This window comes from Macaca nemestrina, chromosome X (genome assembly GCF_043159975.1).
Source record: "Macaca nemestrina isolate mMacNem1 chromosome X, mMacNem.hap1, whole genome shotgun sequence".
NCBI classification, from domain to species: domain Eukaryota; kingdom Metazoa; phylum Chordata; class Mammalia; order Primates; family Cercopithecidae; genus Macaca; species Macaca nemestrina.
In genome coordinates this window covers 116,789,474-116,806,548 of record NC_092145.1, presented here as the reverse complement: position 1 = coordinate 116,806,548, position 17,075 = coordinate 116,789,474, and the positions used below count along the sequence as shown (strand labels likewise).

The window sequence follows — 17,075 nt, the reverse complement described above, 5'->3', positions numbered from 1 at the left end:
TAGTGTTCACTTAGACCTCTTCTCTCAAAAACATGGGTGAGAGAATCACACATTTTTGACACTAGGATACTTGAGAGTTTGGTCCAATGGTCTTTTACCAAGGTGGCCCCACATCTCCTACATCCCAATGAATATCATAAACACTTGCTGATTTAATGGACAATAATGTTAGTAGCCTGAAATCACACTAGTAGTTTGAAACCCATGATGAGGGTGCATATACACCATGGAAATCTAAATGCTGTGAAAATCTAAATGCTGTGAAACAGTCCCCGCTTCCCACTACTGGACTGGTTGTTAATCATTTACTGGCATACTTGTATCAAACCCTTCCCTTATGCGGGTGGGGAGTGGTGAGAAACAGGCTTCTTATCACTAGTTTCTATGTGGCCATTAAATGATGGAAAATGAAAGAAAGGGAGAGCTGTAATGCATAATGCTCTTCATTTTTGCTTAGTAATTTATATTACTTTGGAACAAGATGAAATAAAAGATTTAAGATGAGCTTTTTATCTTTTCATAATAAAATGTGAAAAAATATTTGATTACAAAAGCTATCTTTATAGTAGCCACATTTTATTTGGTGACTTGCCTTCAGACTTAAGAATCTTTTCTAACAATTTTATCCCATTTACAAAAAAATGCTCAATAAATATTTCGAAAGATTAGGTCAAAAGCCCTTAAACTAATCTGTAGGGTTGACAATTAAGATATCATTTTTTTTTTTCTGTAACTGATCATTGAATTTTGTAGTGCTGAGGGGAGGGTAGAATGCATAGTGAGTGACACACAAGTGCAAAAAAGAGTTGATTGTAATCTAAGACTTAGATTTTAAAGTAGGAATAATTTTCAGGTTTTGCCATTCAAATCAGCAGATAGCTACAGTTATTACATTACAAAAGATTTCTGAGCTCCAAGTATTTGCGTGTACTTTGACTTACTAAGCATTCAAAAATACTTTCCTAACAGCATCATACTTTTATTTTCATATTGTATATATTTTAACCTTTAAGTTATCATGGAAATTTCTTAACAAGGTCTTCTTCCCGGTAAACACGCAAACTGAAACATTAGCACTCTTTTATTCAGCATCTTAGAAGAAATATGCTTAATATAGTAGATTTTCCTAAATAACTGAAACCTTCACCCTTCAAATTCTAAGACCTTTTAGAAACCATTTCTCTGAAATCCTTTTTAAATATTTTAAACATATTTCTCATTTCTTAAACTAAGAGTTTAAACTCTCCTTGCTGTCATAGGGCTAATCGTTCTTCTGCCATGTAGAAACTACTTTCACCAGCTTTTAAATTTTATTTAGTTTTATCCTTAAATGCCAAACTGCAAAATGACCTTTGTCACTGGTGTGGTCATTGTATTCGCCCAGACAGCCCTGCTCCCCCCTCCCCTTTTAGTTTCCTGAGTAGTGTTTATTTATTATGGGCACTGAAACCCATGCATAAAACTTGTTTGGACTTACATACTAGATTCGATTTTATTAAGACTCTAAGTGAAGGTGTGAGAAGTAAAATCCTTCGCTTTTCAGAAGACTTTGTTGTGGTCATATCAGGCACTTGGAATGTGGAGATAATGAAATCTACTCCAAGGGATGGTTGTGAGAGGCAACAAGGAAAGGCATATGAAATGGATCTGTTTGGATGCCACCAAGCGGTCCATTTATGCGCACAACTGCTGCAGGCCCCACCACTGTTGTTCAACGTTCCCCACCGCTCCATCCCCTTAGGCAGTGTGGGGAGAGCCAGTTTCTCCTCCTTAGAAGAGGAGCTGCCAGAGCAATTCTAGTAGACCCTTGGGTATATTTACCTAACTGGTTTGTAGTTAGGTTGATTAAAGGGAATGGGAAGAAATAAAAATTTTGCATCTGAGTTTCTCTGTTTTTAAATATGGAGTATTACTTTGAGCCTAAAAATGTTCATCACTTTCGACTTAGTCATCTCCCTTCTGGAACTTAACCCTAAAGAAATAATCAGACATAAGGAGAAAGATTTTTTTTTTTTTTTTTTTTTTTTGAGACAGAGTCTCGCTCTGTCGCCCAGGCTGGAGTGCAGTGGCCGCATCTCAGCTCACTGCAAGCTCCGCCTCCCGGGTCTACGCCATTCTCCTGCCTCAGCCTCCCGAGTAGCTGGGACTACAGGCGCCCGCCACCTCACCCGGCTAGTTTTTTGTATTTTTTTAGTAGAGACGGGGTTTCACCGTATTAGCCAGGCTGGTCTCGATCTCCTGACCTTGTGATCCGCCCGTCTCGGCCTCCCAAAGTGCTGGGATTACAGGCTTGAGCCACCGCGCCCGGCCTAAGGAGAAAGATTTATGCATAAACATATTTTTCATCTCACCTTCATCCTGTTTTTACATTAGTCAGCACAAGAAGCCTTTGACTGTGTTCCAGAAAACATATTGCGCCAAGATTGGCAGACATTGGTTTGAGTTTATTTAACTGTCAGGGGATGGCTTTCTTTGTGAGCTGATTCCAAAAATTCATTACATACTTAAATCTTTGATAGGCATCAGCAATGTAAGAATCGTGTACTTGAAGGGCTCAAAATTGCACACAAACATTAGTAGATAGCAGTGCTGGATATTATGGTTTAGACTTAATATCTTTTAAGATATTTTAGATCTTGTAGACCCAAACTCATCCTTGATTTGGCTATGTGTATTCTATGCCATTCTGTATATGAGTAAAATACTGGGTTCTGTGAGAGCAGGCATCAAGATAGAACTAGCTGTCTAAGAGATTTATTGTGGGAAAAGCCCGTGAAGGATAAAGGGGAAGGAGAGCGTGAGTAGGGAATAAAAAACAAATAGGGTAGTCCTGTATAATTTCCTACAATTTGGATTTTGTTCATTTCATCCCAGTAGTATTAACATATTCCTCTGTTCCCTAAGTATCAGATACAGAGGGCTGATCACATTAGAATTTAATTTGTTCCTTCCTTTACTCCCCTCTCCTCCCCTCCCCTCCCTCCCCTCCCTCCCCTCCTGTTCCCTCTCCTTCCCTTCATTCTTGCAAAACTACTTCATAGGTAATGGTGTGTGCTTCCATCAAGAGGCAGATAACATTTGTCTCATCTGTTTTTCTGTGTGTGTTAGCAACTTGATGATCATTATGCTAGATCCATTAACTCATTAGGGGTTGCAAAATGCTGACATTTGAATTATTTCTGTCTTCACTTACTAACTAGCATACTTTTATACAGAGAAACTTCCCCTCATTAGCTATTTGGTTGTTTTGAGGTTCAGCGCAAATAGGAAAGGTAGGATGAATGCTAGATTTTTTCTTTTGCTTATCATTTTTCAAAATGATAAGTTCGTTCCTTAGCATTTTCCAAAGGTGGAAAATGAGAGTTTTTGTGTTTGTTTAGTATTATTATGAACTCATGGATTTAAGCCATTGTAGTTGTTATCTTTATTTGACACTCAAATTATTTCATCTTTGGCCAGTAGGAGTTTATATAGGTAGGCTCCTGAGTGTTTTTGACATAATCCTAGTAGTCTCTGACAGCCTCCTTGCTTTCTGGTATGATTTAATGTTCAGGCTCATCTTGTACATTTCCTGCCTCAGATCTCACTAGGTCACAAGCCATAGTTCATTGTAGTGAGAATTGATTTTTTAGAAACAACACTCTAGGTGTTGGGAGTGTTCATTGCTACTGGGTAGGTTACTTTTTCTAGACCTTTTCATTGTACAAAACTAAGGAATTTTTTTTAAAAGATAGAGTATATCCAGAGATCATACTTATAATTTCAATTTATATCTAGGACTACAGGGTTACTGCTTCATCTCATCATTTTTACATCTGAGTTTCTTTATCTCCATGCTAAAAAACCTGCTTCTCAACAACACAAGCCTGATTACTCACTTGTTTTATCACATACTACAAATGCGACAGCCTTGGGATCACAATGCTAATACTAGGACTAGCTAAATTATTATTGAAAAAAAATGTGAAGTTCTTTTTATCTTTAGGATATATACCATTAGAAATGAACTATCAAATCACTGGGTTTTAAAATCAGTTAGAACAGTTCCTCTCCTCAACCACTTGTATACGTATTTAGGTATTATTTGTATCACTTTACTAATCTTGTCTCTGGTGCCATTCTTATTTCCCTTACCCTAATATAACTAGCATTTTCTCCCTGTATTATGTTTGTCTCTGTAACAATGAGAAGTTTATGAGAAGTATAATGAGAAGTATAAAGTTAACTAGGAACTAAGAATTTGAAGTACAAAAATGAATGTAGATTTAAAAATAAGTGTATGCACAATATATTTCTTTACTCTGTGAGCTGAGAGGTCTTAGAAGCAATGACACCCCAGTAGCAATGAGCACACCTAGAACCCAGATCTTGGTTTCTAATACTGGTCTTCAGTAAAAGGGACCAAAGCTCATTGAAGAAATACCTGATTCTAAGGCCATGGCAGAGAAAGATAAGATGAGTCTGGAGCATTGTGTAGTGCTAGAAAGGAAGGAAATGCTCAAACACACACACACAATGATAGGGGCATGTCAAAGGGGCATAGGAGCCAAGTAAAAGAACTCCCAATAACCATAGCTGGAAGAATTTGAGCAACGAAATAAATGACATAGTGTTGGATTATAATCCAAAGTATAAAACGAATATCTGTGAGTCCATATTGATATGATAATAAGTAAATGATTGAAGAAGTCAGTAAGTGAGGAGAAGAGACACATCTCCAGTGCAGAATTCCAAATAATTTATATAGATACTCCACTCTCAAAAAGCTGGAACATACTTTCCACTCCTTAAGTGTGGCCTTTCTTTCGGAGTGTAGTATGTTAAGATAGGAAAAAGAATAACTATAGTGGAGAAACTTGACAAACACTACCTCAGCCAGGTGATCAGATCAAGGTCAACATCAGTGAGAAGCCATGCTTGTAGCATGTACCCTTGATATAATGTTAATCTGCAACACTTTCTTAATTTTTCTGGTATTACTATGCTGGATTTAAAAAATATTTTATGTTTCCTGAAGGCTTTTAATTACAGGTGAAAACCTGTTCTCAGCTTTGTTTGAGCTAGTGAAAAAAGTATGAAGCATGGTTTCTACCTTATAGTAACTTAGAAACTAGTGAAGGAAACAAGATCTAGCAAGCATGTAATCAAAATGTAAATCATAGGACATGATTATACAGGATTTTTAAGTTGAGAAAAGCAAAGCATAGTTATACTGAGACCTGGTGTAGCTAGAGAAAGTTTTGAAGAAAATAGTCTCTCCTGTTAATACTATCAGGATTTCTGGATGAGGGAAATGATAGGGATTGATTTAGAGGCTCAGAAATTCTCTAAATATATGATTATCACCAGAAAACAAGATACATATATTTTAAAACCATTACATTTTGTTTCTGTTGACCAACTGAAATGCAAGATGACTAAATTAGTTATTTTTGAATCCCTTATGATAGATAATAAAATTGGTGGCTCATTTAATCATAGTGTGGCCAGAATGTATTAGAAAGACAGCAAAATCACTGGATTATATATGATACCCTGCATTTATTTGATGTATAGACCTGGTTAAATCTTGGATTTTAAGCATTTGAATGTTACGTTGCTCTCTTTTGTTTTTCCTTTAGGACTATCTGCTGCCAAACTCTTGACTGAATATGGCGTTAGTGTTTTGGTTTTAGAAGCTCGGGACAGGGTTGGAGGAAGAACATATACCGTGAGGGTAAGTGATTCTAATACTTACATGTAATATAATATCTCACTCAAACTACAAGTGGCACCACTGAAAATCACAGGGCTAGAGGAGATCTCAAGAGTTCATGCAGTTAAGCCATTTGTCCTCCATAGTCCTAAAGCACTCCCATCAAATAAGTGTGCATTCTCTTTAACAAGTACACACTAAAGACTGACAGCTTCTGACTTTCAGTGGAGTGAATTCAACAAACATGAGCAAGTAACTTCAATACAGTGTCATAATTTCCATACTACAGACGTAAATGAAGTGTGTAGTATCTCAGATGGAGTAACAGTTTGGCTGTACTGGAAGTGACTATACACCCACAATACACACAGACACACACAGAGAGACACACCCAAACACACACACGCTTAGATTCCTTATTTATCCAATGACACACAACTTAATAGAAATGTGGTGGCAAAAAAACAAAAAAAAAAAACAAAAACAAACAAAAAGAGAAATGTGGTGGCCGTAGTAAGCAGGAACAAATGTAGCATATTTTTGCATAACTTTTCCCTTGGCCCTTGTTCCCTAAGAAGTATGCTGCTGCCAGAGGTATTCCTGAGGTCGCGTCTGGCTAGATATAAGAAAGAAGCCCAGTTATTGCTACATCACTGCTTTTTTTATACTTGGGCTTACATCACCATTCTGGAAAAAATGCATGCTATTATTTACTACTATTAAGGGAATGGTTGCAGGTGGTTGACTCTGGGCGAAAGTACGTAGGGAGATAATGAAGACTGGGAAGGAAATAGGGGCAAAGATGGAAGTTTTTGCACACAAAAGTGGGGGAGAAAGGGAGAAGAGCCAGAGAGAAGTAGTAGAGGCAGAAGAGGAGGACCAGACTAGAGCAGCAATAGGTAGGTCAGCGGACGAAAGAGGAAGGGGTGCTCACCTGTCAACTGACACAGTATAAAGGCAAAACAAAACAAAAGAAAAAAACCCTCGCATTTGATAGTTAGAAGTTCATTAATTAATGAGCCCCTTTGCTAGAGTACACAAATAGAGTGTTAAAGACTGGAGATTGAGAGTAAAGACAAAACCAGACTGTTGAAGTGACTGGAAAGAGAGGAAGCATCTATCTAACTAGAAGATGCTTCAGTTAGACTAATAACAGAATGGCGTAAGCAATGCAAATATTTGATTACTTCACAGAAGTCTGGTGGTACATAGTCCAGGCTCTCGCTTTTTGCTCTTCTTTCTGCTCTCATATTCGTTTTTTTTTTTTTTTGTTTTTGTTTTTTTGTTTTTTTTTTTGAGACTGTTTTTCGCTCTTGTTGCCCAGGCTGGAGTGCTGTGGTGCAATCTCGGCTCACTGCAAACTCCGCCTCCCAGGTTCTAGCGATTCTCCTGTCTCAGCCTCCAGAGTAGCTGGGATTACAGGCACCCCCCACCACGCCAGCCAATTTTGTATTTTTAGTAGACACAGGGTTTCACCATGTTGGCCAGGCTGGTTGCAAACTCCTGATCTCAGGCGATCCATTGGCCTTGAAGCCTCCCGAAGTGCTGGGATAACAGGCATGAGTCACCGCACCCAGCCCTGCTCTGATATTCTTTGCATGTAGGCTTATTGTATTGTGGTAACAAGATGGATGCTGAGATTCTAAGCATCAGGTTCTCACTCAAGCCTGAAAGGAGAGTGAAAGGGGGGCACCAGCCTTGTCTGCAACAAAGCTTTTCCTTCGCCAAAAGACCCCAGCAGACATTTGCTTTAGTCTCATTGGCTAGAGTTGGGTCACATGGCTACCCTCAGCTGTCAGGGATCCTGGAAAAGTAAGTATTTCACAATAGTAGGCTGCATAATAGAAGCAGGCATGCGAGAGGAAATATCAATGGATATTGGAATAGCCTACAGACAACATTTGAATTAGGATTTCATAGCAGCGATTTCAGCCACCTTGTGCCATGCTACCCTTCTGTCATTTGCTTCCTACCTTTTTGGATACAGGGATGTATCTAAGCCTATTTCTGCTTTGCTCAGCTCTAAGGGTGCTGTACAGCCTTGCTATGCAAAGTATCATCTGTGGGTCAGTAGCCCCAGAATCAACTGGGATTTTGATAGAAATGTGGAATCTCAGGCTGTCTCAGAACTGCTGAATCTGGATCTGCATTTTGACAGCATCTCCAGGGGACACTATAGAAGTGCTACTCTGTGGCATTTGTTTGCTTGCTTGCCTTAAATTAATGCCAATCCAGATTAAATTTTCTGAGTGCTCCCTTAGATGTAGTCCACTGGGAAGCTATTGGTCTGGGAGTGAGGAGATTGGGATTCTAGCCTCTGTACTGACTTGATATGATGTCTTGGATAAGTCCTATTAGCACTTTACATCTCAGTTTTCTCATCTGACTAATAAGATACAATCTAAATGTCCCTGGAGAAACTCCCTTCCATCTTCAAATTCTAATTGAAGGCAGCGTGTTATAGTGCAAACGAAGAGTTGCGTCTTCTGCCTGTATGCCTTTATTAGATATGATTCGTCTGTCATTTTCTGAAAAATATTCCTTCATTTTGGAGATAGTTATTAGGTTGTCCCTTAGCCCTATTTTTCTTATCTCTAAAACCTTTTGGTTATTAAACAGGAGCATCAGTCATGTTATGGATTTTCAGTTAAGAACAAGTTTCTTTGTATAAGGGAAATGAGAATTCCAACATACTTGTCCCCATCTGTGTTATAGGCCCCAATTACTTTGCCATGCTGTGTCATTTATATATGTCAGCATCACTCAGGAACCATTCTTGTCTATTCAGCATGATATTACACCCCCCTTAGGAATGTGAGAAAGGAATCTCTGAAATGCTTGGTAATTAGGACTTAGCATTTATACTCCAAATGATGAGAAGGAGAAAAAGAGGGCTTTAAGAAACAGGCATGGAGGCTGGGCATGGTGGCTCACGCCTGTAATCCCAGCACTCTGGGAGGCCGAGGCAGGTGGATCACTTGAGCTTGGGAGTTTGAGATCAGCCTGGCCAACATGGTGAAACCCCATCTCTACTAAAAATACAAAAAGTAGCCAGGTGCAGTGGTGTACACCTGTAGTCACAGCTACTTGGGAGGCTGAGGTAGGAGAATCACTTGAGCCCAAAAGGCAGAGGTTACAGTGAGCCGAGATTGCACCATTGTACTCCAGTCTGGGTGACAGGAGTGGAAACCCTGACTCAAAAAGTTAAAAAATTTAAAAAAGGAAACAGGCATGAAAATTGTATTTAATAAGAAACTGAAGCAAATATTTTTAAAAATTGTTTCTAATAACATAATCAATTAGGATAATTTTGGGAGGAGATGCCGTAAAAGCTACTGTGGATCTCTGAGTACCAGAATGTCAAATTTGGTATTACCTGGCAAGCTGTTCAGATGGGTCTTCATTAGTTCAAAACTTCCCTGTTTTTCCTAATGTGATTCATCCATGATGCATTAGGTCAAGTTAATAAAGTTGAAATGCCTGCAGGGCTGCCACAGGGTTGGTGTATTTGTTTGCCAATATTGTTGCATGTTTGTGACCTCTGCAAAGGCTGAGTAGTGAGATCTAAATCAAGACCCCAAAGACTGAGGTGCAACATAGTAGAATACATTGTTACTGCTTCTAGTGTCTTCATGCTGAACTTCAGGTACCTCATTTAGAATGTTTTTACTTTGTAAAGAAACATTCTGCAAAATGCCTCACTCTTTTTACTGCTTCATTTAGGATTATTTGCTTTAACTATAGTGTCAGCCTTCTAAAGACATCATGTTTGGAAACTCCCAGGAGTCCTCTTGCTGTCTTTGTTAAAGCCCAGAAATTTATTGGAGTACTGATTCCAGTTTTGTTCTTTCTATCTCAAAATGGATGTTGGAGATTAGAAAAGGTTTAAAGGCCAGCACTGATGGTTACTAAAAGAGAGAATAAACATTATATGAGGACACCTTAAAGAAGTCACAGAAACACTTCATTTCTGGTATTACGGCAGAATGAAAACCCCAACTCCTCATTGAAATAAGTAACATGCTGAATACAATATGCTGTGCTCATCTGACATGGAAGTTAGAAATTTGTAGATCTCCTGGATGTTGCATACACACCTCAAACATAACACATCCAACACTAGACTTCTGATCTTCCTCAAGGCCACTATTCCAGCCACCTTCTCCATGTTAGAGTATGGCAACTTTGAAAAAACTCGGAGTCATGCTCAACACTACCAGACCCTCATTTGTTTTGTCAGGAAATTCTGTTGGCCCTGCCTTCAAAACATATCCAGAATTCAATGCTTCCCACCACTTCCACTGCTATCCCCTGGTGGGAGCCACCATTATCCCTAGGCCAGATTACTGCAATAGGCTCCTGATTTCCCTGCTTTTACTCCTGCCCCCTACATTCTGTTCTTTCATAGTGCATCAGTGAGAGTGAGCCTTTCAAATGTAAGTCAGATTTTAGCATTTCCCTGCTCAAGACCTTCCAAAGGCCCCCCCCCCCTTCTCACTGACAGTCAAAACCTATGTCCTTACAATGTCCTGGGAGGCTTTAAGTGACCTGCTCTGCCAATAACCTCTGTAACCTCATCTTCAACTTTTTTCCTTGCTCACATTGTTCTGGCCACTTTGGCCTCCTTGCTATTTCTTGAACATACCAGCAGACTTCTCTGTTTTATTCTATTGTTGATGTTGCTTCATTTTCTTTGAAGGTTTTGCCAGTATCTTTGTTCACTGTCCGTTCTTGAATCTCAGACCTTTTATTTGTAACCATTTTCATTCTACTTGAAACACACCCTTTCCTCCAATCTGGGTTCTAAACTCTGTACATTTGTCAGCTTGACAAAACATAGTTCTAACAGGTAACAAATTCTATTTAGAATTTCTCTTCCTCTTTTTTTTTTCTCTCAGAACAGCAAAGATATTATTCCCCTATCTTCTGGCTTGTATTTTTATTGTTGAAGTCTAATTTATCGTTAAGTCTAATTGTTGATTTTTTTTTCAGAGTATGTACGATTTGCCTCTTTCGTTTTCTGAAAAAGAATTGCTTCTGAGAGCTCTTTTCTTTGGTATACTGCAGTTTCTCTGTGTCTGGATGAGAATTTATTTTTATTTATCATTCTTTGGACCTGTTGGGTTTCTTATCTTCCAACAATGCTGGTAAATCCTCAGCCACTATTTTTTTATACTACTTAATATTTTGACACCATCTTCCATGTCTTAACTACCTCCTCAACATATTTTCCAATTCTTTATCTTCGAACTGCATTCTATATAATTTATTCAGATCTAGCAGTTTACTCACCCTTTAACTATGTCGAATATACTGTTTAATCCATTCACAGAGTTTTTAAAATTTTAATTAGTACATTTTTATCACTAGTAGTTATTTTTAAATCTACCTGATAATATTTTCAGTTTCTTTTCCCCTGCTCCTAGTTTTAATGGCTTATTTTATTTAAAATATATTACATAGTACTTTTAGATTCTGTGTATAATTCAACTATTACAAAGTCTTTCTGGATTATTTTTTCTGCTTATTTTCTTTTGGTGCCTTGTTTGCACGTATGTTTTGTAACTCTTCGCTGTGGGTTGCTAATTTTCCATGGAACTTTATCTGTGTGTAAATTATTTGAGACCTAGGGGAAAAGGATTTGAGTCTACTTCAACCACCCGCATTGACACTTTAAATTTTCTGCCCAAGGTTTTTCATATCATATGGGTAGCGTAAATTCAGATGGAAAACATAAATAAAGATAAGCTTATTTTTTTTTTCCTTTTCTGCGTGACAATACTGAGACCTGCAAAATAATGGAAAATATAAAGTTGTGGATGCAGCTAAAGCAATACTTAGAAGATATATAGTCTAAATTCTTCCATTAGAAAAGAAAAAGGCTGTATATAAATAAGCTAATCATGCAAAGAGTTAGAAAAGTAAGAGCAAAATAAATCCAAAGAAGGGGTAAAAAGGGCACATATCAATGATATAGAAAATAGACACCCAGGCCGGGCGCGGTGGCTCAAGCCTGTAATCCCAGCACTTTGGGAGGCCGAGACGGGTGGATCACGAAGTCAGGAGATCAAGACTATCCTGGCTAACATGGTGGAACCCTGTCTCTACTAGAAAATACAAAAAACTAGCTGGGCGAGGTGGTGGGCGCCTGTAGTCCCAGCTACTCGGGAGGCTGAGGCTGGAGAATAGCGTGAACCCAGGAGGCGGAGCTTGCAGTGAGCTGAGACCCGGCCACTGCACTCCAGCCTGGGCGACAGAGCGAGACTCCGTCTCAAAAAAAAAAAAAAAAAAAGAAAAAAAAGAAAATAGACACCCAACAAAGAGGATCCATAAAATAAAAGTTGATTATTTGAAGAGACCTATTAAAGATACACAAGAAGTGTCTGATAAGATTTTTCCAGAAAAAGAAACACCCCAAATAAATAAGAGATGAGAGCCAGATGTGGGGCTTGCGCCTGTAATCCCAGCACTTTGGGAGGCTGAGGCAGGTGCTGAGCTCAGGAGCTCGAGATCAGCCTGAGCAACCCTAAGTCTACAGAAAATACGAAAATTAGCTGAGTGTGGTGGCACATGCCTGTGGTCCCAGCTACTCAGGAGGCTGAGGTGGGAGAATTCGTAGACCCCAGGAAAGTCGAGGCTGCAGTGAGCCATGATCATGCCATTGTACTCCAGCTTGGGTGATAGAGTAAGACCCTGTCTCAAAAAATAATAATAAAAAAAGATGAAAATGAAGATATAATTACTGATACAATAAAGAATAATTAAATGAAAAGAAGATGCCATGAACATTAAACCAACAGTTTTGAAACATATATGAAATGTACATATTATGAGAAAAATATAATTCATCAAAGTTAACATTGATTTAGTCTGGAAATAGAAGAGTAGTGCTTTAACCTAAAAATAAATTAAATGTGTAGTTTAAGATTTTCCCTAAAAAAAAAATCACCAAGCCTAGATAGTTCTACAGGTATGTTCTACATAATGTTCAAAGAATGGATCACTTTATTTACATACAAACCTTTCTACAGAATAGAAAAAAGTATGATCACTAACTAAGGAGATTAGCAGTACTCTAATGCAAAAAACAGACAAGGCAGTAGAAGAAAGGAGAATCATAGGCCAGTCTCAATATTGCTTACATAGATATAAAATTCTAAACAAAATGTTAGCGTAGATATAAACATAGATATAAAAATTCTCAACAAAATGTTAGCAAAGCATATCCTCCAATAGAAAGATAATATCGGGTTGGGTAGCTCCAGGAAGGAAATGTTGAATAATACTAGACAATTTTCTGGAAATAACAGATTAGGTAAATTATAACAAAATACAAAGAGACTAGACAAGTTGCACTGTATAGACACACACACACATGCACACACACACATCTTTAAAGCATCAAAGAGCCAGCAAGCTAAGAAGATAGGGAAGAATCACTGGGCCAACATCTGGAAAAGATTAACCTACTTTTCCCTGGGTGGCAGGGGGAGTTGCTAACCACTGAAGAAGCTCCCGAAGGCTGAGCAGTGCTTTGGATCTAGTGCAAAGCTAGGGTGACAGGTCAAGTCCAGAACCCCATGAAGTGTGTACTAATTTGTAGGGGAGTATTGGTCAACTCCTTGTGCTGTGGAGTTGGGCTGCATCTAAGGACCAAGGGTGAATGGCAAGAAAGCTAGTTCAAATGTGCATTTTGGCCCAGCCTCAAATCCTCTCAGGTACTGCAAATGGAATAAAGTTATCTAGTACTGTGAGGGTCCCAGGCTGTGGGCAGAAGCAAACATAAATCCTCTCTGAGAAAGATACCATCTTCCTAGGATTGAAATGATTTCTGCATGTTTTCAAGTGCAATGGGTGGCATTCAATAAAAAATAATCAGGCAAACAAGGAAAAAAGGCATGACAACATGCTTGAGAACTGGTATACACAACAAAATAGACACAGACCCTTTAGTTATTAAAAAAAAAAAAAGCCATGGAGGGGTTGCAGCTCACCAATATTCAATTTATTGATTAAATCATTGGGACTTGCCAATTAATAAAAACAGCTGAAAAGCATGGAGAACTGTATTTATGAGGGAACCCAGAGCCTCCCATTCCTACTCTCTGGGAGTGAGGGTAGCTTGTGAGGGCCACTGAGGGTGACAGGGAGGAAGGCCAAGTAAACAATTTTAGTTTATGATAGAGGGTTTGCATGTTTGTAAATAATTTAGTGATATGTGAATCTTTTTATACCTTCTTGTATTCTTTTCCTATGATGCATTCTTTCCTGGAAGTGTTTTAAAATAGCATCTAGAACCATCAATGTGGACTGATTTAAGATTTCACCTGGTGGAAATTAGGGAATTAGGCTTTGGGTAGCTCCTCCAGTAATAACACCAGAGAGAAGCTCACATGATAATTTAAATGTTTTGTAAAGGATCTAAACTGGCAGAATATACTACAGTGTTCTTTATCTTTTATGCATTGTATTGCCTAGTTGACCTTACCAATAGCTTTGCCAAATGATGGTGCTTAGTGATGAGTGTTAGACAGGATTGTGCCCCAGTTCTTGAGTGGACGAGGAAAGACTGCCATTTTCAGTTGCTCTTTATAGGGGAGACATAAGGCACAATTAACTTTTAAAAAAATAAATGGGGTTTTTTTTTTTACAAGACACATTTTTCCAAGTTTTAACTAAAGTCTTCTGACCAATTTTTCTCTTTTTGCAGAATGAGCATGTTAATTACGTAGATGTTGGTGGAGCTTACGTGGGACCTACCCAAAACAGAATCTTACGCTTGTCTAAGGAGCTGGGCATAGAGACTTACAAAGTGAATGTCTGTGAGCGTCTCGTTCAATATGTCAAGGTAAGGCTGACTTCACCCAAGTGACTGATAGGGAAACATTTTATTTGAGAAAACATTTGGTTTGTTTTTAGTTATTTTTCTTTCAAAGCAATTGTAAAAGTAGGCTCTCGACTTTGAAGTAGTATTTGCCTTTCTTTTCTTGTTTTCTTTTTTCTTTTTCTTTTGAAAAAAATCGCTAAAGTCTCCTGGAATCACTGCAGGATATTATGACTCAGCTTGGCCTTCCTCCCTGTCACCCTCAGTGGCCCTCACAAGCTACCCTCACTCCCAGAGAGTAGGAATGGGAGGCTCTGGGTTCCCTCCTAATGCATTTGAAGGGCACTGGGGTGGGGGCGGCGGGTGCCTGCAACAGACATGTGCACACACACGTGCACACACATGCACGCACACGCATGCACACTCCCCTCCCCCAGCTGCAGGCAATCCCTGAGCGACCTAGGAAGCAACTCTAGAGCCCCAAGGAACACAAGAGTTTGAGGCCACTTCTTTAGCCTTTGAACTGGTTATTCATCCTCATTCTTACCTGGCATTATTTGGAATGCTTTATTTCCTCTGTACCTGGCCTTCACTCTTGGGAAGTCTAGCTTGTTTGTGCAGTTTCCTACTGTTTAAACAAGAGATTGTTTAAACTCTAGCCACTGATATCCACAGCTGTTGCCAGTGTTTTTCTTTCTCACTGAAGCCAAACATGGAGTGGCTGGAGTCTGGAAACATGCCTTGAGAAATCAAATTTCCCATCTGACATTGCAGCCTACTTCCTAGAGCTAGTGTCACTGAGGAAGGGGTTATTTACTCATTCTAATGTCAGGATTCCCACACCAATAACCACATCACTTCTCAACAAATACATCCCTTCCCCTACTCTACCTTGGGCAATAACTGTGGGTCTGAAGGCTACAGAGTTTTGGGTGTGTCCTGGGAGTTGAGGATACTTGTGACATATGTACACGGATACCCAATCAGAAGAGACCAGAAACCTTTGTAAACTCTGATAGCCACGTGGTTTCAGATGCTTGGGATAGTCTGGTGGTGACAGACGTGAAAAAGCAAATCAGTAGTCTTTTTATTCTTTTCTTTTCTTTTGACCTTTAAGCTCTGTTGGACTTGAAAATCAGTAGTCTTTAGAAAAACTGTGGGTTAAGAGGTCAAGGGAGGAATGAAGAAAGTATAATAAATTTCACAAAGTATTTAGGAACTCTGGTTACAACAGGCCGTGATCAAAAAGGAAAAACCCCTTTGCTTCCTCATTTTCTCTTTTCTGCACTGCACAGTGTTTCCATGGACTAGTAAGTAATAACAACAGTAAGAATCATAGCTGCTAACATTTATTAAGCACTTTTACCTGTATTCTCACATTTAATATCAGGAGAGAGACCAAACCCTTTGCACTCAACTACTAATTAAACAGTCACGTAAATTCACTCTCCACTCCAACTGGGAAGCAAATGAGTGTGATGATTATCTTGGAATCTGCGCAGATTCATGCTGATAAGATTCAGAGGCTGAGAGGTTTTTAGTTTACCTGGAGGCTAACAATAAACAACAACTAAAAGCTTTTTATGCATGAACTCATTAAATCCTTACATCCACCCTGCTAGGCAGGCATTATCATCCCCATTTTAAGTATGAGAAACCAGAAGTTCAAAGAGGTTAAAGTGACTTGACAAGGCTATAAAACTCCTAACAGTCTACCTAACCCCTGAGTGCGTGCTCTTCATTATCCCAATATATGGCCTAGGAAATGAAACTGAGGACTCTGAATGGAGATGTGCTGGATCTCCAATGTTTGTTTGGCCACACACACATCTATAATAAGGTATCTCACTGTCAATATCACCGAAGCCTGGTTCATATGACAAGGAGATGCAGTCATTGAAAGACCACTTTTTTTTCCTACTTTCTTACTCTTCTTCCGGTTTCATGTTCCTTTTATGTACATTTTAAAAACTGGGAAAAACTGGAAATTTACAAGTATGTCCTCAAGCTAGGTACCTGCTAGTCTCCCAGCCATGCCCAGTCTAAAACTTGATATTGGGCTGGGTATGGTGGCTCACATCTGTAATCCCAGCCCTGTGGGAGGCCAAGGTGGGAGGATCGTCTGAGACCAGGAGTTCTAGACCAGCCTGGGCAACATAGTGAGACCTCTTCTCTATGAAAAATTAAGAATTAGCTGGGCATGGTGGTGCATGTCCTATAGTCCCAGCTACTTGGGAGGCTGAGGCAAGAGGATGGCTTGAGCCCAGGAGGTCGAGGTTACAGTGAGCCATGATCATGCTACTGCACTTCAGCCTGGGCAAACAGCGCAAGACCCTATCTCAAAAATAAAAATAAAAAGCACGATGCTAAGGTGATAGTTTGAAAGTGGCACCCACAGCCAGCTTTTGTAAGTAATTTAGCTCCTCGTTGTTCTTGATGGAGGCAAGGTGGGGTTAAAATGATAAAGTTCTGTTTGAGAATTTTGACTTTGCCTGAAAGTGATCAACAGATCTTGACATGCTGTCCAATCTTCCCAACAGGACCTTACAAATTACT

The 17,075-nt window shown here is 39.1% G+C and overlaps 1 protein-coding gene across 1 annotated transcript in view; it reads left to right on the top strand.

Moving 5' to 3' along the window:
- Positions 1–17,075, top strand: part of LOC105463379 (monoamine oxidase A) — an 84,999-nt gene that overhangs the window by 16,412 nt on the left and 51,512 nt on the right. Inside the window, exons 2-3 of the mRNA XM_011710439.3 lie at positions 5,622–5,716; positions 14,406–14,543. Coding sequence (XP_011708741.2) covers positions 5,622–5,716; positions 14,406–14,543 — 233 coding nt within the window. The remainder of the gene's footprint in view (positions 1–5,621; positions 5,717–14,405; positions 14,544–17,075) is intronic.